General features: G+C 53.7%; 1 protein-coding gene across 3 annotated transcripts in view; it reads right to left on the reverse strand.

The window, feature by feature from the left end:
- The window catches only part of TRAPPC9 (trafficking protein particle complex 9), a 515,410-nt gene that overhangs the window by 92,012 nt on the left and 400,157 nt on the right, over window positions 1–23,241 (reverse strand). For all 3 annotated transcript variants that reach the window (XM_032610159.1, XM_032610157.1, XM_032610158.1), the window contains one exon: window positions 18,885–18,975. In XM_032610159.1, coding sequence (XP_032466050.1) covers window positions 18,885–18,975 — 91 coding nt within the window. The remainder of the gene's footprint in view (window positions 1–18,884; window positions 18,976–23,241) is intronic.

Genomic DNA, 23,241 nt, shown 5'->3' on the forward strand with positions numbered 1-23,241 from the left:
TCTTCAAACTTCCAGCACCCACGACACAACCGCCCCAATCCTATCCTGTGACACGATCTCCCCTCCTGTTTCACAAGGAAAATGGGCCACAAGTGGGACCCCTGTGTCTTCCTGCTACGAAACATACACCCCACCACATCTGGACCCTCCAGGTGCCCCTCAGCGTCTGGGCTCCAGGCACACGGCCCCGTGGAAAGCGCACCCGACCTTGGCACACCATATCCTTAGGCCCGCACTGCTGCCGCCTCTTCTACTTATCTCTGCCCAGACGTTACCTCCTCCGGCCCCCTCCCCAGGAAACCCAACCCCTACTGCCTTCCCGCCCTCTCCACGATCGCCCACAGGCCTTGGCGCCATCGCACTGCCGAGCTACGTGAGTGACAGGCAGGTAAGTGAGGGTCTGTCTCTCCACAAGAGGGTCAGCTCCCCGAAGCCAGGCTCTGAGCCGCTCCTGTGCCTTGCCGTGTCCCGAGCACACGGAGGTTCCAACCGTCCGCACGACACGCTGAAGGTCCTCTGCTAGGCCGGGACATGAGCTCAGGACACCTGAGGCCCAGCTCCTCCCATCACGCCAGGCTACACCCACGGCCTTCAGCGTCTCCTACCAGCCCATGCCCCTGGACCCCATTCCAGGCCCAGCGCTGGGTTCACAGTATGCGCCCAGGAAGCGAGTGCTGACTGATCCAGTCCCTGGCATGACGGGTGGCCTCTCTCCAGGCCTCTGGCAGAGCCGCAGGTTCCTGCTGCGGGGTCTGCCCCGCCCCCCATCTGCCCTCCCCCCCAGCCCGCTTAGAGCTGCTTCTTGACGAGGCTGCAATAAGAGAAACACCACAGCCTGCAGATCCCGGGAACCACCTGGCCACAGCAGAGCGGGCATCTTGCAGGCTGGCAGGAAGTGGCTCTCTGGCACCTTCCCACGGCTGCACTCCTGCACTTCCTGTCAAGCCACATACGCTGTCAGGAAGAGCTGGTTTCCACGCATGTCTGGAGTGGCTGCTTCTGCCCACTCCAAACTAGAGGAGGGGATATGCTTTGGGTCCTATGGAACCTACACGCTGGGGGATTGGGAGCTGACGCTTTGAGCCTCAGAGCCCTGGCCTCCTCTGTGACAGAATGAAGGGATCGCGTCTACTTCACTGCCCCGCCCTCAGCTGCCGTGTTATGATGCGATTCTGCCCCACCCTCGAGAAATCAGGGCTCTTCCGCAAGAACCAGCGCACTTTGGGTGGACAGGGGCGGAACACCTGCAGGAAGTGGTCGGCTCTTAACAAAAGGGGCCGTAAAGCCTCGTTCGAGTGTGTATTTATCAGTAGGTCCCCAGGGGCTCCCGACGTGATGGCTAAGCTTGGCCGCTCCATTTGTTCGATGCAGCTCGCTGTTGTTGAGAAGGTATCGCACCACACACTCCTGCTTGACAGATGCTGGGGATACATTACGCCATTTAACCTTCCGCTCAGTCACATAAACTGGGACCTTTACAGATCCAGAGACTAAGGGTCTGCAAGGAAAAGCATCAGACCCAAGGAAGAGGAGGACCCAGGGCCCACGGCCCCGAAGCCCACGTTCCTCCTGATCTGCTGTGGTTTTGGCAGACGGGGCGGTGCCCTGCATTTTTCTATTCCACCAGGATCTTTACATTTGCCACCACCAAGGGAGATCTGGTGAACTCGTTTCAAGCTAAGGGGCCGATCCTCTGACAAAACGGACATCTCCAAGAGTGAAGGTCACTCGGCTGGTTTCTTCCAGCTGTCGGCCTGGATCAACCGTCCAGTGACGAATCACCAGGCCAGGCCTCGGGGAGAAGGATGTTGTCAGGGGCCGCCTAGAAAAGGTCAGCAGCTGAGTCTTGGAAGCTGCCTTGTCAGGCTCAAGGTCTGGCTTCAAAGTGGCCCGAAGGCCAGCACCTTTTAAAGGACAGCTTCCTTTGTCGATTCCTCAAATGGGAAGGAGTTATTTTCCCCCAAAACCTCTTAGCACTGCAGCCCAAGCTGACCCACATTTGCTTCCAGACCTCTTTTCCTTCCTAAGAAATTACACAGCTTAATTTCAAACACTCTCCCTTAAGCATCTGCTCTGTGCTTACTTAGCACATTCTGAATAACGTGGGTAAGACACAAAAATGGCGGGTAAAGTAGAGCGAGGCCAACAGCCCTGTCTGGGGGTGGCTGACGGAGAGGGACAGACAAGGAGGAGGCAAACCTGGACCCCACACGGGAGGCCAGGTGACCTGGGAGGCCCCATCCACATCCACGCTCCCATGACCTCTCCCCCTGAGGGCGTCACCTCAGTCACGGCCCATGCACAATCGGGACCTCACTCCACCCTCAGCCCGGCCCGGGGAAGGCCTGTCGGAGGGAGAAGGGAGCACTCGGGGGCAGAATCACTTATCCAGGGTCACGCAGGCCCACAGCTGAAGCCAGAGCTCCTGTGCCCAGACACGTGCCCTGCACTGCTGATGGCTCCTGGGCTGCGGTGGGACGGGCTCAGACACCAGCGCCTGTGAGCCACGTGGACTGGACGGAGACCCAACCAAGCCGCCTGACCTGCCCGGCCTCCGGTCTGCTCAGCTGTACGGAGGGACCAGTGGACGGCTCCGGGCGAGGCCGTCGGTGTGGGGCATCCAGCTGTCCCACCACCAGGGAAAGGCACCTCCTCCTCTTTGCCGGCCGATGGACGGGGTACGAGGACTGCTGGGATGGTGAGCCCGGGGCCCAGATCCGGCCCTACTTCCTGATGCTTGATCTTGGGCGAGCTGTCAGAACCATGAGCTGTTTTTGTCCACCCATCGAAGGGAAACGCCTGTGCCCCTGGGTGGTCCCCTAATGCCGGGCCTCGAGCGCACGGGGAAGGCCAGTGCCTGCTCCCTCCCACCCTGCGCCTCCTGACCACCCCGCCCATCGGGGAGGACCAAGCTCTGCGTGACCCCACCGTCCCTCCGGCCTCCTGATATGCAACCGCGTGCGGAGCGGCCCCTACTTCCCGCCCGGCCTTCCTTCCACAGTCGGCTGTGCTGAGCAGGCCTAACTCAGTCCGATCTGGGCTGGGACGCCCCTGAGCAGGGACAGGCCGCCGGGGGCCGCCCCCGCTGGCAGCGCCAGAAGCTCGGAAGCCGGCAGCACCGTCTAGGGCCCCTCCTCTGGCCGGGAAGCCAGAAACCTCACCTGAAGCCTAGATCTTTATCTCAGCAGACACTTCCAAAAACACAGATAAAAGGTCATGTGGCTCATCTTCTCCATGAGAAAAAGCCACAGGAATCGGCTGAATTTAATGCAAAGTGGGAGAATAAACAAATGAGATGCTTTCCAAGGTCGCTTTCAGCTCTTGCTGAGACCTAGGCCCGGCCCAACGCCTGGAGTGCCAACCCAGTGAAGGCGGGCAGGGCAAGGCGCCGCTCCCCATTCAAGCCGATCCTTCCTTCACGCCTCCCGCAGCAGGCCTGTTCTGAGGGGACCCTCCACTGGCACGTCTAGGAAGGATGTTTTTGCCTTTGAGAAAGGCTGAGATGGCAAACCTGTCAACCTGGGGAAGGCCGAGGCAGCCACTCCACCACCAGCACATGCACACTGCATGCACTGGCTCATTTGCAGCTCTGGTTTCAATGCTGCAGCTAAAAATACGTGCGCCGCCAGTGAGACGAGGAGGGGCCTGCCAGCACGGGCAGCGAGCAGCTTTCTCCCTGTGGCAGGCTGGAAACTGAATCCAGGATGTGGGGAAACAGCGACATTCCCAGGATTGCCAGGAAGCCCAGTGGGTCCCCGCCAGGATTCAGGCATGGAAGGCCCTGGGGACAGCACCGTCTGCCAAGGGCGGTCGAAACGCCACCCAGGTCACCCATCCGTCCGGGCACAGCCCCAGCAGGCCACACACAGCCCCCTGTCTGCACGGGGCACAGGGCTGGGATTTTGACTTCTCAAGGACAGGCCTTAGTTCCCTAAAAGATGCCTTGTGGAGCTGGAGCCAAGGGAGAACGGCGGGCCGACGCCGTTACGGGTTGGCTGCGGGCCCTCACAGCCACCGCCCAGGCCTCAGGTCAAGAGAGTCACTAGGGTCACGAAGCCGGGACTCCAGCCCAGGGCAGCTGCCTCCCGAGTCCACAGGGAGGTGGAGGCGAGTGAGCTGGAAGCGCGGGTCTCCTCCCTGGCTCCCCCCACCTCCCGGGAAGACGGCCCAAGCATGCTGACCACTCACCGGCTCTTCTCTGGTGGAACTGGGCGTCCCCCACCCCCCAAGTCCAGATCTTGGCAGGTGCCCTTACTCCCTCCCTGCAGAAGACACACTGCTGTCACCAGGCCTGATGCCCAGGTACAAGGTCTCAGGGGAGGAGCTGCAGGGAGTCGATGAGCACAGCAGAGGGAGTCAGAGGCCTGGATTTGATGTCCTGGGCGGAAGGCCTTGGGCAAGTCACTTAGCCTGGCTGTGTGCCCCAGGGCTCTCCTCTGTAGAGCAGGGACAGTGACGCTATCAACCCAGCAGGGCCTTTCCAAGGCTCTGATGCAACACGGACATGCAAGCACTTTGTAAACTGAAAACCCAGGTATGTACACCCTCCAGCATCTTCTCAAATGAATCAGGGGAAATAAGAAAAGCGGATCCTGTATCTGTACTCAAAGAGCTTCTACCCCAGATGGCGAGACAGAAGGTACTTTAAGAAGAATATAAGGCACCACCAGCCCAAGGGCACAGAGCTGGCATGGCCAACATATACAGGAGCACGGCACACGCACACGGGCCGGCACTCGCCGCGTTTGTGCCAAGGGTAGCCAGTGCAGGGGAAAGATGACGTGGCCGGGCAGTATGGGGACAGTTCCACAAGGGAACCTGAACCTTGGAGGAAAAGCGGAGGAAAGGCAGGCAAGGCTGCTTGGATGGGCCACCACGGGAGTGGACGTGACCCCCTCCCGGGGACTCCCACAGCCCCCCACCCCCACCCCGGATGGGAAGCGGCCTGCGAGGCACCCTGCGTGACGTGAGGAAGCCGCGGGGTGAGTGGAGGGAGGAGTCTGCACCTCAGATGCTGGTGTTCCGGCTTTGTCCCGGGTGACACAGGCCGGCAGGATGAGCTGGGACAGGGAAGGGCCACTGCTATTAGGACATCTTTGGCCCGCAGCACAGAACGCGGTGGTTGGAGGGGAAGGAGGAGGGGCGGTGGCGGTGGCAGTCCAGCAAGGAGGCCTCTGCCATGGACGGCAGATGGTGAGAGACGGGGCTGGGATGTGGGGGAGCTGCTGCCCCCAGCCAGCCCGGGCCCGAGTCCGGGGGGAGCCTGCAGCAGCCACGGCCACCCCGCCCAGCAGTGACGTGAACTAGCAGGTAGACGGCCTTCACCAGCCAGAGCGCTGAGCCGCCTCGGCTCCGTTTAACAGAGCAGCGGACGCCAGGGGCTCAGCAAGGTCCTGTCTAACGGCCTTCGCTAGCCGTGCTCCCGACGGCTCGCCGGGCTGCAGACTCAGTCAGAAGACACATCCTTCTCCTGAGTGCGCTTCCCGGCCAGAAGCCCCAGGGGCTGGCTCGTCCAAGGGGCCGTTTCCTCAGCTGGCACCCGAGGCTCTTTGCTGTGCTGTCCGTCCCTGGACGAGGCGTCAAGAAAAACAAGAGATCCCATTCACCGGTACCGTGAGTCCCAGCTGATGCACGTCCAGATCCCCATTCCACGACTCTTCTCTCTAAACACAACTTATGTTTGAAAAGGGCGTAGCATCCAGAGAGCAAATTTCCTGTGAGACGGAAGCCCTGGGGTTAAAGTTTTTATCTTGCAAAGAAACAATGGGAAAACCAGAGAAAGACTGAAACCTCCATCCCTTGTTTTTCGCATGTTGCATACCTTGAAATCACTTTCTTATTTAAGAAACGGAAAACACCTACAACAGTGTGACGGAAGCTGAGTCCTGTGGTCGATTCAAGCACCAGCTCTGTGACTTTCTGGCTGGGAGACTCACTGCTGTCTCTGCAGAGCCCTGTCTCCAGCTCTGTGAGGTGAGGGTCCTCCACCTGCTCCAGGGGCCCCGGGAGGGGGGGGGGGGCGGGCAAGGCAGGCGGTGTTTGTAGGGCAGATGGCAGAGGGCGTGCTGTGGGCAAGCCCTGCAGAGCTCTGAGCGCCTCCAGCCTCACACAGTGGATCTTCCCACAGCACCGGAAAGATCCCTGATGCTCTTTTCCTGACCCTAGAGGTGAAATCTCAGCAAACAGAAAGGGCCTGGGACCACCCAGTCCAGCAGAACCCACCCCTGCAGCCTGGATTGAGGTGGGTCACTTTCGCACCGGGGCTGTCCCACACACTGGGACAAAGTGCTTTATGTCAGCAGTTGTTCAACTGCAGTGAAGTGCCTGTCATTACATGAGCCAGCGGAGGGCCCGTGGGTACCAGCATCCTAGGACACTGATCGTCAACAGGTCCAGGAGCGACGGAGTAAGCGCTGCAGGAAACGTGTGTGAGCTCTGCCTGGAAGCTCATGTGAAACTCTGGGACTAAGAAGCTCGCAGAGACCTGCACTTGACCTACATCTGCACTAATTAGCACCCGTTCAAAGCAGCCGTCTAGATGCTCCCGATTTCACTTTCCACTGTGATTAGGAGAGAACTCAAGCAGGCCCAGCCCGAGGACAGAAGCATCGTCACGATTAAGGCTCCTCGGTGCTGCGGATGACGAGGAGGTTTGAGAAGCTTCTCTCAGAAGCCAGAGCCAGAGGCACCTTTACGAACGGACAGAGATGTTTTCCCCAGTGGAAGTCTTCTGGCCCATCTATCTTTGTCCGGTAGGAACACACCCTTTCTCCCCAACAAGCCCGTGAACTCCTTCGGGAAACAGACTGTTTCTCATTCATTCATTCATTCATTCATTCATTCACAGAACAGACGTTTGTTGAAGGCTTAGTATTTACCAGTCACTCAACAAGCATTTGCCTTGTGCCTCCTCTGGGTCACATAAGGAACAGGCCCTGGAGACGGAGATGGACGTTAACTTGGACCTCATCCCCGTGAGTTCATGGAGAATGAGAGACAGGCACAGATCCTCACAGGGGAATCGGAAAGAGCCACCATGGGGATGGAGGACAGAGGGGAGAACGGGGCCCGGAGAATAAGAACAGGGAACCAGCCAGGAAAGGGTGTGAAGAGATAGCGAGGAAGGGGGTGCCGTGGACAAAGGCAGGGCCTCATGTCAGGCACCCCTCCTGAAAAATTCAGTTCCGAGGCCATGGGGTGGGGGCAGGGGGGACCTGGGGGACCAGGGGGATGAGGGAGGGGTTGGGGGCAGGGGGGTATGGGAGACCAGAAAGGGAGTGGGGACAGGGGAGCATGGGGACCAGGGAGAGGGGGAAGGGCATCGGCACAGCAGAGCCAGCCCATGTGGGATCCGCCCCGTGCAGTGTGAGAGGTTGACATGCTGAGAGTGGGGGAGGGTTGGGGCAGAGACGGAAGACCGGTTACAGTGGGGGGATTGACAAATCGGTAATTACATTAGAGATAACAAAGCCAATCTCCCAATGCCAAGGAAGTGAGGTACAACTGAGGAAAGGAAAGGGGACAAAACCTGAAGGAACTTTGCCGTGTTGGACTGGAATTAGAGGTATCAGAGAGAACTGGTAGCTGTCAATACGCATAGAAAGAGACGTTGACGTGTATGTGTGTATTTAGAGTTATATGTACATGTATATTCCCTGGCTGTGTTCTCTGAGAAGGCCAGGGAGTAGCAACACCGCCCCCGCCCGCAGTAGGAATGACCATTCTCACATCTGCATCTTGGTTTCTAAATAATGATCTTCACTAAAGGGAACCAAGACTTCTTGGGGAAAATGGATGCTGTCGCAGCTGTAGTTCGTGATGAATCTGGGACACCTAGTGCCAGAAAGCAAGGAAGTGTCCAGGGAATGACGGAGACGTGTCGAGAGACACAGAAGTCAGCCTGAAAGAGCTCCCACTGCATCAAAATAAATAATGACAGTCACATACTTTAACCCACTGAGTAAAAGAGGAAACGACGAATCCACTCAGAGTAAACGAACAAAGGAAAGTTTAAGGAGGAATCGGTATTTACAAAGTTTCAAAGCACCTTCCCACAGAATACTTAGTGATTACCAAGAGAAACAAAGAAACCTGATCGCAGAGAAGGCTGGCAGACACCACCTTGTCAAGTGATCAAGGTGGCCACCACTGGTAGTGGAGCAAACAGAACTCACGAGCCATCTGAGAGGTGCAAGAAGGACACAGCACTGCCTCTGTGACTACTGACAGAGACACAGGTACTGAATCTAATCGTGAGGACACATCACACAAATGCCCCAAGTTGAGGGGCATTCCACCAATGGCTGGTTGGTAACATCTGGAAGCACCAAGGTAAAAAAAGTCAAAGAGAGACTGAGGAATTGTTGCAGATCGACTGAGACTAGAGACATGAAACAACTGAAGGCAACAGTGGTTCTGAACCACGTCTAGATCCTTTAGGAACCAAGGACACTATTGGGATGACTGGCAGAACTTGAATGGGGTCTCAGTACTGGATGGTAGAACGGACGCTAATTTCCTGATTTTGATGGCTGTGTTGTGGTTAAATAAGAGAATGTCCTTGTGTGTAGGAAATACACAGAATTTGGGACGATGGTGCAGTGCCTCTAAAATGGCTCAGAAAAAATTCTAACCACTGTACGTGCAACTTTCCTGCAAGTCTGTGAGTAATAACACGATAACTTCCTTCTTTCTTTCCTTTTGCTTATCTTTACTTCTAAAAGACTATGGTACTGTGGAATTTCTGGTTAGAAGTCAGCAGACCCAGGCTTCAAATCCAGCTGTAGGCCACTAGCTCATTATATGATTTTGGGAGGCACGATAATGGGGAAAACGTGGATTTTCGAATCATAGTGACCATGCGCTAGTCTTCACTCTGCCACTCACAGGCTGAATAACCCTGCATACGCTTTGCATTTCCCTCCCCTAAAGCACAGGAATAACACTACCTACTTCAGAGACAGACTGTGAAGGTTACGTTATTAATTCCTTCCACAAATATGTATTCAGCTGTCACTAAAATGTTCCGGTAACAGTTCCAGGTTCTGAGAATACAGGGAAGAGCAGATTCTTTCTCTGTGGAGCTTATACTCTAGCAGGGGTGGAGAGACAAATAAGAAAAAAACCTGTATATGTAATGAACTTTCAGAGAATAAGAAGAATTGTGAAGAAAACTAAAGCAGGTATGGCCTTAGAAGGTGATGTGGGGATGGGGAGGTCAGACAAGAGAAGCAGGAGAGCTTAGAAAGGAAAAGGAAGAAAAAATAAAATCATCACACAAAATAAAACCAAGATGACACAGATCACAAGAGTCAAGATAAAAAGCATAACAGAATACATGACAGAAATAAGACCAAACATATATGCCATATCAAGGAATGGAACTGGTCTAAACCCACTTATTAATGAAAAAGACAATGAAGTTAGATCACAAACAAAACTCAACTCTATGCTTCATCTAAGAGAACCACATAGGGGAAAAAAAAAATTCTCAAGTGTTTAAAACAAAACAAGAGGCAAAGGTACATCAGCCAAACCAAAAGAAAGGAGGGATGAGAGCTACAGACTCAGACCAGATTGAAATAAGGGCAAAAGACATTAGAGGAGCCACAGAAAGGCATTTTACATGGTAAAAGGCACAACAAAGTGAGAATAATTATGACATCTATGCACCAAAGACCATCAGCCTTCACACTGCATGTATTACAGGACAGACAGTATCACATCAATGGACAGAAGTCCATCAGGGTGAAGAGGACCCATGTTAGCAGTAATTGTAATTCACTTCTCCAAGTCCATGGGTAGATCAAATAGGTAAGGATCTTAAAAAACCTAAGCCAATTAATAAGGTATAGCTAAGTGATACATTTCAACTCAATACACTTAAAACAAGGAATATGCCTTCCTTTTAAATGTCCATGGAGTAGTCATAAAAAAAAAAAAACCCCAAAAAACAAAAACTAACCACAAAGAAATCTCAGTAAATTCTAAGAGGTGAGAATAGTACTAAAGTGATTCCACTGCTGTTACATTAGAAAGTCATAACAAAATGAGAAAAAACAAACAAGCAAAAAACTATGTCTTAAACAGCTCTTAGGATAAAGATGAAACAAACTAGAATCGCAGAATGCCTAAAAATATCAAACATGAAAAATGTAAATGCCAGAATGTGGTTAAAGCAGTAATCATAGGAAAATTCATAGCCCCATAAAACTATACCAATAATAGGACAATCTAAATGAATGAATTAAATGCCCAACCCAGTAAGTGAGGGAAAAAAATAATATAATAAGCCCAAATAAGGCAGAAAGGAGAAATTAATAATGATAGAAGAATCACTGAATTAGAAAAGAGAAGAGAGATAGAATTAATGAAGAAAGTAGATCATGTGTTAGCTCACTTAAACAAGAAAAAGAAGAGGAAGCAAACTTATATAAAAGAGGAAGCAAAAACAGGGAAAAAACCCTCCGTTAAAGAGGCAGTTAAATACCTATATAAGTTTTCTTTTTTAACAAAATGAGCTATACAAGCTCTTTCTGAAGTCATACAAATAAATATGAAAGATGTGTAATGGGCATAGGGCTGATTTTACAAGATAAAAATATTCTACAGATCTTTGGCATAATAATACAAATACACTTACAACTACTGAACTGTACACTTAAAAATGGTTAAGATGGCAAATTTGTATTATGTGCTTTGATCACAATATTTAAATAAACAAATGAATGAATGTAAGAAAATGACATTGAAGAGGATTACCCAAGCAAATATTAAAATATATTGTAAACCCATAATACACTTACAAGGGTGATACTGGCCCATGGATAGATTAATGGAAGAGAATCCCAAGATTTTCCTAAACATATGAGAAAATGGCATTGCTTATTAGTGAAGATAGATCATTTATTAAGTGACTTGGGGATAACTAGATAGCTTTCTGGAAAAAGAAAAGGTGGATCCATGCCTCACTCTTCACACCTTAATAAATCCCAGATAAATAAAAGATTTAAATCTTAAAACAGCCGAGCCCATGAAAGCATTAAGAGAATTTTTTTAAAATGTACTCTAAATGAGGAAAGTCTCAGTATGATATAAAAACAAAGTTTTTGTTTGTTTGTTTTTAAAGAGATTGTTAAATTTAAATAAGTATCTTCCAGCTTGACTCACTCCTGGGAGGACTGGCATACTTATAAGGGTATTTGCTGCAACCACATTTCTAATAGCAAAAGATTACTAAGGGCCCATCAGAAGATACAGAGTAAATAAATTACGATACATCTTACGCTGTGGTTGAGAAGACTGTGGCAGCTCTGTGTGCAATATGGAATGGGGCTGGACCCAGCCTATGTCATTAAGCAAGAAGGGAAAGTGGCAGGAAGCTCTCCCGTGGTACCCGAGGAGGAAAATACACAGTTTGTGCACGTTTTATCTTCACAAAATAAGCAAATCACACAAACACTGACCACATGCCACACAGAGGATCCATTTTGGGGCAGTAGTCTTTCCCATCAAGGAAAGCCTCACGGCCCCCCTTTGTAGAAAGAGGAGGACGAAGCATCACCCATGGCCTTCACTGGAGGCCCAGAGTAACAAAGAACACCCACAACAGAGCTGGCGGGAATCGGCCAGCTCCTGGGCTGGGCAGGACCCCCTTCTCCACAGCACCCTCACGCCACTACTTCCAGGTCCACCTGTCACCTTCCCTCCGAGGAAAGGGGCCCCGAGGCAGTCACAGTCGTGGGCCTCCCTGGATGCCCACGACCCCTGTCCCCGAGGCCAGAGGCTGCAGGTCTGGTATGTGCACCTGCTCCCCTCAGGCCAAGTCCCTCTCAATCGGATGCAGGAAGCTTACTGAGCACCTCCTTTAACCTGCCCACACGGAGCTCCCAGTCTCGGGAGCAAGACAGACAAGTGAATAGGCAAAGACAACGTGGGGTGGGAACTCGAGAGGCGAAGGCTTACCGCCGGGACAGGAGGATGTCTAAGCAGAGCGCTGAGGGGTCCAGCGCAGTGATTTCAGGTGGAGGAGCTGGGGACTGAGGGAAACTCAATCCACCTGGTTTACATGCTGTCCTTTGTCCTTGAGCTTTCTCCAGGGACCTGGCTCGGAGAGACGTACCCTCTGGCCCAGGATCAGAAACCCTGTTCTGACTCTTGGGCCCCAGAAGCAAACTCCAACTCAGGCTGCCTGGGTTCCTGGCACAGGGGTAGGACAAGGGCAGGGCTGGGCCTCACTCAGCCTGGCCCCTCACGCCTGGGGTGGAGCTGGCCCTCCCGGCTGCTGCGTCACAGAGGATCCAGAGTGACCCGTGGTGAATTCGTTCTCTCCTTGCCAGGGGGAGTGTGGATCAGTACGGCCTCCCTGGAGGCCAAGCTGGCCACAAGCGTGCAACGCCTCCACAAAGCACCAGTAACCCTGCCCTGGACACTGGCCCTCTGGGACTGACCCGGGGGCAGAAGGGCAGATGCCAAGAATGTCCACCTTAGTCTTATGAATGGAAAACCTGGAAACCATTAATAGCCAGCCAGCCAGAAGGGTGTACTTGGGCACGTCAACACGGAAGTCATGTGCATTTAAGTCATGTGGAAGGAGGACGTCTAAGGACTAGGACTTGGATGGCCTTGACCCTGTGAGGAGGATGGCCTTCATCCACCGATTCTTCCACGCGGTCAGCAAACATCGAGACCCGGCGGGTGCGGTCAATGCTGTCTGTTCCCAGGGCGCTCACTGGGAGTGGTGGACACCATCTACAGGCCACGAGAACTTGAGGAGGGGACACAAAGGAGGACGTGCAGCTCGGTGGTGGGGTGTGACAGCATGGAGGTGTGGGCAGCAAGCAAGGCTTCCCAGGAGGACTGAAGAAGGAAAGACAGGACTAGGAGAAATCACGGGGCACAGGGAAACAGGCCTGGACGAGAGGGCAACTTCCTGGCAGAAGGGAGAGCAGCGGAGGGAGCCCGGGGTGCACACCTCGGGGAGGATGGCGCTGGGAGAGCCCAGAGAGACGGGGGACAGAGGCTGGAGGGGCAGGCGTGCTGGTCGGGGAGGGACTTCTAGGCCTCATTAAGGACGCTCCCGTCCATCCTCAGTGATAATGGGAGACAAGGAATTGTTTTAAGTGTTTAAGAGTGACATCATTGGGGTCACGTTTGGGAGGGTCACTTGGGCTGCAGGGAGGACCCCAGGTCGCAGGAAGCAGATTGGGGGCAGGAATAGCAGTTTGGGGGACCAGTCATGGAATCTTTTCACTCAGCAGTTTCTTCCATAAAACATAGACTAATGCTTATCCCAGCAGGTAGTTATGAAGAATAAACGAGGTGACAGAGTTACTGGACACGCTGCATGCGGTAAGTGCTCCCCAAATGCAGCTATTCTTTTGGGAAAGATTATCACAATAAAGCAGGCTCCCAAACATGCTTTAAAAACTAGAATGCTTGGGACCAAATAGAAGAATGGGGGGCAGGGTCGAGCGGGTGGTGGGAGGGGAGAGGAGAGAGGAGAGGTGCTGCAGAAGGGCAGGAACAGGCTCTGGGGCGCCGGGGGGTCCAGCACAGCCGAGGCTCTCGGGGCTCCAGACAGACAGCGGTGCCTGCCTTCAGTGGCTGCGAGGAGGGGGAGGGCAGCTCACAGAACACGCCTGGCACGGAGGGGCCCAGGGCAGGGCTGCCACCCAACAACGAAAGGGCAGGAGGGGACTGGCTGGTCCCACAGGGTCATTCCCTGGCGGGGGATCATGGCCTGGGGCTTTTTCTTTGTATGGGTTTTTGTGTTGTTGTTGTTTTGTTTTTGTTTTTAGTTATTTCTGAGATACACATTTTAAAGTAATAACTAGAATTATGACTTATAACATTATACCAGAACATATAAGATATTTAGAAATTTCATGTAACGTCTGAAACATTTATATTAACATATTTCCATACAAATAACCCAAAGAAAGTTTAGTATTAGTTGTTTTGTTTGCTTGTTTGTTTGTTTACACAGCAGGTTCTTATTAGTCATCCATTTTGTACACATCAGTGTCTACACGTCAATCCCAATCTCCCAGTTCAGCACACCAGCACCCACCCTGCCACTTACCCCCCTTGGTGTCCATACGTTTTATATGGGCTTTTTGTTTTCAGCTTTTTTCCTTCCTTTTTTATATCCTGTATAAATTATTTTTCCTTTTTTTAAAATCAATTTACATACATATATATATATTTGGCAAAGGTGCCAAAGGGACAGTGACTCAGCCCCTTGGCTTCCCTGCACCCATTGCCAGGCCAGCTGGGCCTCAGACCAGATGGCCATTCACCACAGCTGGGCCTCAAGGAGGGGTCCTCAGACCAGGCTGACCAGCCGCTGGGACTCACCAAAACCACCCGATTCACCTGGCCCAGCAGACCCAGCCTGGACCGTGGGCCTGAGTGCTAACCCTGGCCCGGGAGCAGCTGTCTGGAGACGTAGCCTGTGGGGGAGAAATCCACAGCCCAGCGCCATTGCTAAGCTCCCTGGGAAGGAGGCGGGTGTCCATGGGCAGCTCACCTGCCAGGGAGGCCTGCGCCACACGTATCCAAGATACAAGTATTGCCATCGGTCCTCACGAATCTCACGCTAGAAACAAACTAACCGTCTCCCCCACCAAGGCCTCCATGTCACCCAGTTTGATGACATGACATCTTGCAGGAGTTGGGCCGCGTCTCCCCGCAGAGTCCCAGGAGGGCGGGATGCAGCCCGACCTCAGGCTCAGGACAGTCTGGCTGCCTGGCGCGCCGGGATCCAGACTCCAGAACGGAGCTGGCAGAGTGCAGAAGGGGCCACCGAGGTAGACGGAGCAACGTGCAGACGTGATGAACCCATAGCGCCTTCCAGGTGGTTCTGTCCCCAGGGAGGCCCGTGAGCTCCGCTGGTGCCGCGGGCTGTGTGCCCCATCCCAAGCACAGTGCCGGCTCCTTTGAGACTGAGCAGGTGGTCAGCGTGGGGGCCCAGGGCTGCCTCTGGCCTCCGCTTCCAGGACACCCGCCAAGCTCCCACCTGGCAAGCGCACCAGGCTACATGGGGATGGTCTGCTGACCGACCTGGGCCCCCTGCCTGCATCAGACCAGGAGTGTCTGGAAGGCCGGGATCAAGTCTAACTTACCTCTGTGTCCCCAGCACCTGGGACAGTGCCTGGTGCAGATGGACAAATCCGTCAATCCAAGAACCTACGTATTCCACATAACTTGAAGCAACAAAAACCCCGTGAGTCTGTTTCCTAATTTGTAAAAGGGGGACAGTAATCATGACCTCAAGACTTGTGCGGCTCGGACGAACCACACGGAGGGTTTGGCGTCATGCTCCCCAAATGTGAGGGTGGATCACTCTCCGAGGCAGGGCAGTGGGTGACCTCACACAAGGCATCACGTGGCCGCTGCTTCCCTGACAGGCGTTACCCTCGTGCCTACAAGTGCTGCCCACACGTCACAGCTCGGCCCTGGACCTGGGGATTTGCTCGGTGATGATCTGGAGGCTGTGCACTGAAAGCATCCCCTCCAAGAGGTAGCCAACACCTGACTGGTATTCACTGACTGTGGATGAAGGACAGGACAGACCGGGCACCACGAAGCTATGAAGAAGAAAGCTTCAGCTGTCAGCTGAAGAAGGTAGAAGGGGCACAGCCGTGGGACAATGAAATCATCATGGGAAACGGCTTAGCCCATTAGTCACCGCCACCCAGTATCCACGGAAACGACTGGAACTGGCCCTCGAAGCAGGCCGTCAGGAAGCCCACTGGGCTCTGCCACCCTCCCAGCCTCGTCTTCCCACCCGGAGGTGCAGCCTCCCCAGCTCGCAGTTTTGCTCCCGGATGGACAGAGACAGGAGGCAGCCGACGCGGGGTCCGTTCCAGGCCCCTCCCCCCCTGCCGCGGCTCTGTCCTGTCCGGTCCTGCCTTGCCTTGGGATGCTCCACAGAAAGAACGCATGCAGTCCTGGATCCACCCCAGAATCTAGCTTCCTTTCCTCCTCGACCACCACACAGCATCAGTCCTGGTGGTCCCCACCGCCCCAGGCCCACATCCCCGCTGAGAGGGAAGGAACGCGCTCTCGCAAGGTCACAGGCATCTCTTCAAACCTTCGCCCAGGATTTGGGGCCCTCAGCATCTCCAGTTTACAAATAAGAAACCCAGGCCCAGAGAACTTGCTGACTCGTCCACAGAAGTTGCCCCAAGAGGAAGCGGCAGACAGGACTGAGACCCGTGGTGGGTTTGTGCCACCCACAGGTCTGCCTGTGGCACGTGATGCAATCACCATCACGAAGCAAACCTGACGGCTGTGCTCTCTGCCACCACTCCATGGAGTATTAACAATTCCAGGGTATCCTTGCTGAGGGAACGACCCCAAAACACAGAGAAAGCTCTATGTACAGCCAAGGCAAGTAACTTACATAACAACAAACACCTCCAGAAAACAGAAACAGCTGAACACCAGAGCAAGTACTAAGTTATCTTGTATCCATCTGATGAAATTACGGTGAGGACTTAAACAGCATGTGTTAAGACGTGTTTATAACATGGGAAATACTTATGTTTGGTCAAGTATAAAAAAGGATACAGAAGTATGATCATCTCTATGAACAAAATTTAAGTTGGGGGACAGGAAAAAGACTTAGAAATGCACACAAATGAAGTAGAGACTGTTTTGGGGGGGGTGTGGGAAAAAGGTAATTTTTCTCTATCCAACTTTTCTGATTTCCCCTGGCTTTCTACAGTGAGAATATATTGCTTTCATGAAGTGAGCTAGTGGAAAGGTCAAGAGTCCAGGGTGTGGAAAGCTGCCTTTGAAGAACCAGGAGGACAGCCCAAGTTATGGGGTGAGGAGCTGGTGGCTCCAAGATGTTGGCTCCACTGCAGAGGGGACAGTGAGGGTGGGAGGTGACGTGTGCTGAGGCCAGGGATGAAGACCCCACCCCACGCCCGGTGGGCTGGGGAGGCCAGCCTGGGGCAGGAGGGAAGCAGACGAAACTCACCGCCTTCCCTCACGGGCCATTACCCTGGAACTGCATTCACAAGAGGGTGAGAAAGTCACCCCAGAAACCCAGGCTCCCACAATGCCCATGTCATGATCAATGACCAAGAGTCACATAGTCACTTGACAAAACAGCTCAAGAGCCTTAAATATGTGCATGTCTTTTGACTTGATAACACTAAAGCTAGGAAACTGATCTAAGTCAGGAAAGTCTACAGAAGATGTTCCTTGGAAGCAGCCAGATATGGTAAGAGTTAAATTAATCATGACACTCTGAACAGGAAAATACTACGCACTGTTTCTGGAGACCGTGGATGCCTCGAGGACAGGAACTGGGCTGCCGGGGATGCTGCTGGGAGCCCGAAAGCGCAGCCCCGAGCTGCCTGGCACCGCGGACACTGCCAGTGAGACCTCCTGGCAGAAACGCCTTTCAGGTCCTGGTATTACTGTTTAAAACGTCATGCATCTCCTCCAGGATAAAATCTTTTAATACTTGCATTATTTGCCAACACACTGGTATGCATGTGACACATGACAAGGAAAACACCTGCGAGGAGACCAGTGCAAATCCAGCAAGGGCCTCTGACCTCTCCCAATGTACCCTCCCCACCCCCAATCTCTGGAATGAGTCAGACCCTCCAGGGCTCACTCCCAGACTGCCGAGGCCTTGGGGAACTTCTTCTGACTGACATGATGCCTTAATACAAGTTTTGCGTCACTGTGTTTCCTCGGGCTGGTTGGGGCTGGGAGTCTGATCCTCCTCAGCTACCACATACGGTGGAAGTAGCTGGCTGAGCCCGGGTCATTAAGAGCCAACACATTCCAAACTAGGAAAGCGAGGGACACCCCCAGAGGTGCAAGCAGTGACACATTCCGCAGAAACACCGCCCGCCTCCTTCCGCTCGGGCTGCACCAGCGAGGCGGGCGGCTTCCACAGAAGGAGCCCCCGGTGCAGCAGTCCACTCACAGCTGCCGTGTCAGCGCCCCTCACAGGACTCCCGACAACCTTCACGGGCGGGAGTAGGGAGCCCGGCAGAGTGGGCAGCCCCCGGGCAGCGCGAGGGGCTCTCACAAACTGAAGGGGAAGTGCGGGAACGCCAGGAGGAAGGCCTGTTCTCTTCAGACCCCTGGGATAATTTTCCTGTGTCTCCAGCATGCCAAAGGGGGAGGTCAAGCTAATTCATTAAGCGGATGAAATACCAGATACTTATTTTCAATGGTTTCTGGGGTAAAGAGAAGAAGGTACACGTACAAGATTGTTTGCATCTGACCCAACATAGATTACATGATGGAATCATTTCCAGAGGATAATAAAGACTCCCACTTCAACAAAAATTCTACATTTAGTTTGTTTCTCAACAAAATTGTTTCACCGCTATTTAGGAAGGCGGAGACTGGGGTGAGAGTTCCAGGTGCAACGGGCAGCGAACGTTCAAATGCCTTTTTCGAAGTGCCACCTCAGGTCGATCGCTCACGGGCTGAGCGCCAGGCTGAGTTAGGGTGTTTACCAAACAAACTCTGTCAGAGCTAGTCCAGGAGAGACGAGCTAACCGCAGCCTCGCTCCCGCCCACCACCCTGATCACGGGAGATGCAGAAACATCTGCAGAAGACACGCCCATGCGGACACCAGGTGCCCCCATGGAGGACGGCAGACTCCGCAGCAAATGGACCCCGAGGGCACCTCCACGTCACGGCCACACCTGTGCTCAGAGGGCAGCGAGCCCGTTCACGAGGCTGTGCCCGGGCAGAGCTCGGTAGACACGCAGAGGCCGGCGCGGCGGTGAGTTTCCCTCCCCCCACCGCTCTCTGTGACGTCCCACACACCGCCAAGCGCGAGAGCCTGCGCATTCTGAGAAAAGGAGCGCGGGCCCCCGAGGTGACGAGCGGTACTCACCCCACAGGAGAGGGGCCAGCTGCAGATGCTCCAGGACCAGCTGGCTCAGGAGTCCTTCCACACTCGCCTCACCTGTGCGCTTCAGAGAGGGGTGAGCCGCGTTAAGGAAAACTCCGCTGCCTCCGAGTCCCGGGCCAGGGGGAGAAGTTCTAGAAGTTTCTCCACAGACTCCCAGACGGGAAACCTCCCACGGCAGGTGACCGTCCCCCTGCTCTCCAGGGATGGTCTAACCAACCACAAGATATCACCTGAGTGTGTGGGAAACAGGTACGTAAATGTGGCAAGGGCCTCTCCCCCCCCCCCCCGCCCCCCGCCACCCCCCCCCCCCCACCCCGGCCCAGATCTGGTAAATTGAGCTGTTAAGTGAAGAAGGGAAATCCACTGGGATAATTTCAATCCAACAGCTATTCTTGCTGGGGGAAATAAAGAAGAGGGAAGGTTGTTTTTCCTAAAAAGGATGCAAACTGTGGCTTACTGTTCAATACAACCAAGTGCGTCTCTCTACACGTGTCGGTTTCATGCCAGTTTCACGTCTGCCCTGTTATACATCTTGATGTAATTACACATATTATTACAAACGGACTCAGGCGAGTTCATAATCGAGGAAGTCATAGGGCCTCTCAGCAAGTATCGGTGGAAATTAGGTTTAGAAATGCAGGAAACAGACGTCTCCAAGGTGCTAATGTTAAACAGCCAGTGTGGTCCTCAGAGAGAGATCTGTAAGCCTCTCTCCCTTTTCCTACATAAATTAAAGCCCCAGTACTTAGGTTGCAATCAAAAGGGAAGAATGCCATTCCTGACATTCTCTAGTGACTGAGGAAGTGGGGGAAAATCCCATTACTTTCTTCCATTAGCAAGTTATTGCATTCAACAAACACAGAGTGTGTCTGAAACAAGACAGGCATGGTGAGAAGCACTGAGGACACTGAAATGACTGGACGTGAACCTTGAACTTGAGAGGCTCACATTCCAACAAAGATGACAATATAGGAACAGACCATTGCGCTTGCCCAGCCTGAGGACAGCCGGGTCGGGATAAAGCCACACAGGCAGAGTAGAACGGGCTGGGGCAGGGAGCGAGGGGTGCCGAGGCCCCGAGGGAATGAAGACCAGAGCTCCCGGGTCCCTCCTGCCAGAGAGGGACAGCCCAGCCCTCAAACAGCCCAGCCGAGCATCCACGGAAAGCTGTTCAGACAAGAGGGCTGCCCAGGAGAGCCAGCTGGCCGCACGCGGCAACGGGCCTCAGACCAGGGCACAGGCCAAGCCGCTGGCGTCCAGGATGCTCAGGAGCACCGCCCACCTGCCTCTCCAGCCCCGGGTCCTGCTTTGGCTGCCTTGGCCCCGTTTCAATTCTTCCAAAACACAGCGTGCTCTCTCAGAACTCCATACCCTCCACCTTCCGCGCTCTTTGCCTGGAAATGCTTTTCCCTGCCCTCTCTCCTCCTCACTGTACTCACGCTTTACCCCTTACCGCAGACCTCACCTCCTCCAGGAAGGCCTCTCTGAACTGCCTCTGCTCCGAAGGCTCTCGGCAGCCCCTCGGCAGCCCTCGCCAGATGTGTGTGTCTTCCATCGTCTGGCTTCACCACTCGCCTGTCCGCTGGGCGAGGGCAGAGCCCTCATTCTGGGGCCTGGAACAGTGTCTGGATCATCGTGGCCACTCCATGAACACTGTCTGATGACTAAATGAATGCTGGCATGAGTCAACATCCCAGGTAAGTGGTGCAGGGGCCACATCTGTGTGTGTGTGTGTTTCTTTCTGTTTTCTTTCCTGACTCTCTCTGGGGGGTATTTTCACTTGTATGAAATTAAGACTTCAGAATATGGCATATTACTCCCTCTTGTTAAAAAAAAAAAAAAAAAAATCACGCCAGGCTTTTGAGGCTGATCGCACCCCGGTGCTTGAAGAACAGAAAGAGTGCCTAACAAACGTGGCCAGGATGAGGAGCCTGTGAGATGATTAGCGAGAAGAGCAAGTTAGCATGTGAGTAATTACAAAGTCGCCAACGGCACTGGGGCTTTGGAGACCATTCCAATAGCATATTTCCGTATTCGGACATGAGCCATAAAATTATACAGCTGAGCTAGTAAAGCTAATTACCTGCACGCACCTCCCCTCCCCTTCAGCCCCGTGAGCCACCAAAGCAGCCTTGTGTCTGAGCCTGGGCACAGGAATGCAAGCCTGGCTGGCCAGTCAGCTACGCAGATGCTCTATCGGCCACTTTCAGAGCCCAGGTTACAGTTACAGTGAGGGCAGTGGACATGGCAGCCGCTTCTCTTTCCTGAACACATGGACTCTGGCGGTGGGGGCAAGAGGTCGACAGAGAACGATGACGAGGACAATAATTCCTATCATCATTTCTGCTAGAAGGAGTATTTCCAAAGCGAGTCCCATGAGAGAGGCTGTGTGCTAAGTGTTTAACATGTATCTTCTCAATTTAATACTATTTTCAAATTGAGTATGTGGTGGGTTTAAAATAGGGACTGTTACTTCCATTGCAGAGATTTTTAAAACTCAGGCCCGTGGGGATAACAAGAAAGCAGACACGGCTAGGAAGTGGCAGGATTGAGGCCGTCTGACCCTGGAGCCCACACTGCAGCCCACACTTTCAGACACTTTACTATGAACACAGTATCGATTCCTCACGATAAACCTGGAAGCCAGGACCCGTGATCCCCACCGGACAAACGAGGATCCTCTGTGCACAGGGCCGGGGCCCGGCCAGGACCCCAGCACTGCCAGGGGCAGAGTCACCGCCCGCTCCCAGCATGGCGCGTGGTGGCCAGCCTCTTTCCTCCAGCCCTGAGGGAGGCCCACGGGGAGCTCTCCGTGGTGCTGAAGTACCTGTCTCCCCGCTTCAAGCCCTTCCTAGTCACCTGGGACGCAGCAATTAAGTTTCCAGGTCAGCCGATGGGTTCTTGCCCCCAAGATATACTCCTGTCCCTTAGGAGGGCAGGGGTGGTGACACTGCAGCAGGGGGAATGTAGACCACTGTGGGTGCCAACCAGGCTTTGCAAGTCTCCTAGCCACACCCTCAAGTAATGATCATCAACAACCCCTGTGCGCCTGGAACGTAAGAAAACTCAAGTGCCCAGCTCAGTGCATCCAACTCACATTCGTCCTGCCTCTGGAGCCTCCCACAGGCAGCTTCTGGCTCCCCGCAAGGAGCCACGCATCCCTCTCACAGCGCCCTCTGCGCCTGCCACTTCCTGCCTCAGAGCCACGGCTGAGCTCCCTGGAGCCACCACACTTCACTCACGCCTCTCAGAGGTGGCGAGCCTCGCACTGTGGGCTGGCCCTTGCTCACTGCCATCCCCGACTCAAACCTGCCGGGCTGACGAGCGGGCAGCTCTGCCGTCACGACTGCTTGGCCGCTTATTTTTGCAAACCAGTAAGAAAGACTTCAGAGGGCTGCTTGTGGCTCCAAACCCAGGAGAGTAAGGGACGCTGCCCCTGGTCAGTGGCACTGCGCCTCGCACACAGTAGGTGCTCCATCAATGCTCAGTGCTTCTCACTGAGCACCTACTTACCTAAGGGGCATCTCACACAGCGCTCACAGCAACCTCAGGTTGAGGAAGCCCCTTCGGGGATGTTAAGCCACACAGCCAGGGAGGGAGGATCCAATTTAGCCCTTCAGCTCCAGGTGCAGAGCTCCTCCCTGCCAGGGGGTGGGCCTGGATTCACATCAGGGTATCAATACCCACAGCGTGGGCTGTGGTAGCTGCCGGGGACGAGAAGACCCACCAGGTGAGATCCTTCCTACTTTTAAGAAGCCCAGCCTATTGTGCAAGGATGATCCCTTAGTATTATTAGTCACCCATCATTGTTAATTACATTTAATTAATCAATATTTGTGCAGAGCCTTTTTGTTTACAAATGTTTTCATGCACGTTGTCTCAGTTAATCTTCTACGAGTCTTGGGAACCATGGATATTTGCTTCCAAATCTTAAAAACAACGCCAGATGCTAGGAAAATGCAGCAAGTTAATAAAACACCTTCCCTTTCATTTCCTGCTAGCCCGTTAGCGGTGAAATATTCAGTCACGCACTGCAATCAAAGGACCGTTTAAAACCACGGAGCAGTTTTTGAGACCCAGCCTGATGCTCTAGAAGAAGCGACTGTTCAGTCAGCTCTTCCCTCGGGGAACACGCAGCCTGGCGGGCGGCAGGCCTGGGTCCTCCCACGGGGGAGTGCAGCACCGCGCTCTGAACACCGGCTGTTGTAAGTGGTCTACTGCTGATGTAGATGTTCCTGAACGGGCCCCCAGGTGAGCGTTCCGGAGTGGGGAGCTCTTTGAGGAGCAGGCCTGCACCTTGGCACCACCCCCGCCAGGAAGATGGGTTGTCTGCGCCCCA

This window comes from Phocoena sinus, chromosome 17, assembly GCF_008692025.1.
Source record: "Phocoena sinus isolate mPhoSin1 chromosome 17, mPhoSin1.pri, whole genome shotgun sequence".
NCBI classification, from domain to species: domain Eukaryota; kingdom Metazoa; phylum Chordata; class Mammalia; order Artiodactyla; family Phocoenidae; genus Phocoena; species Phocoena sinus.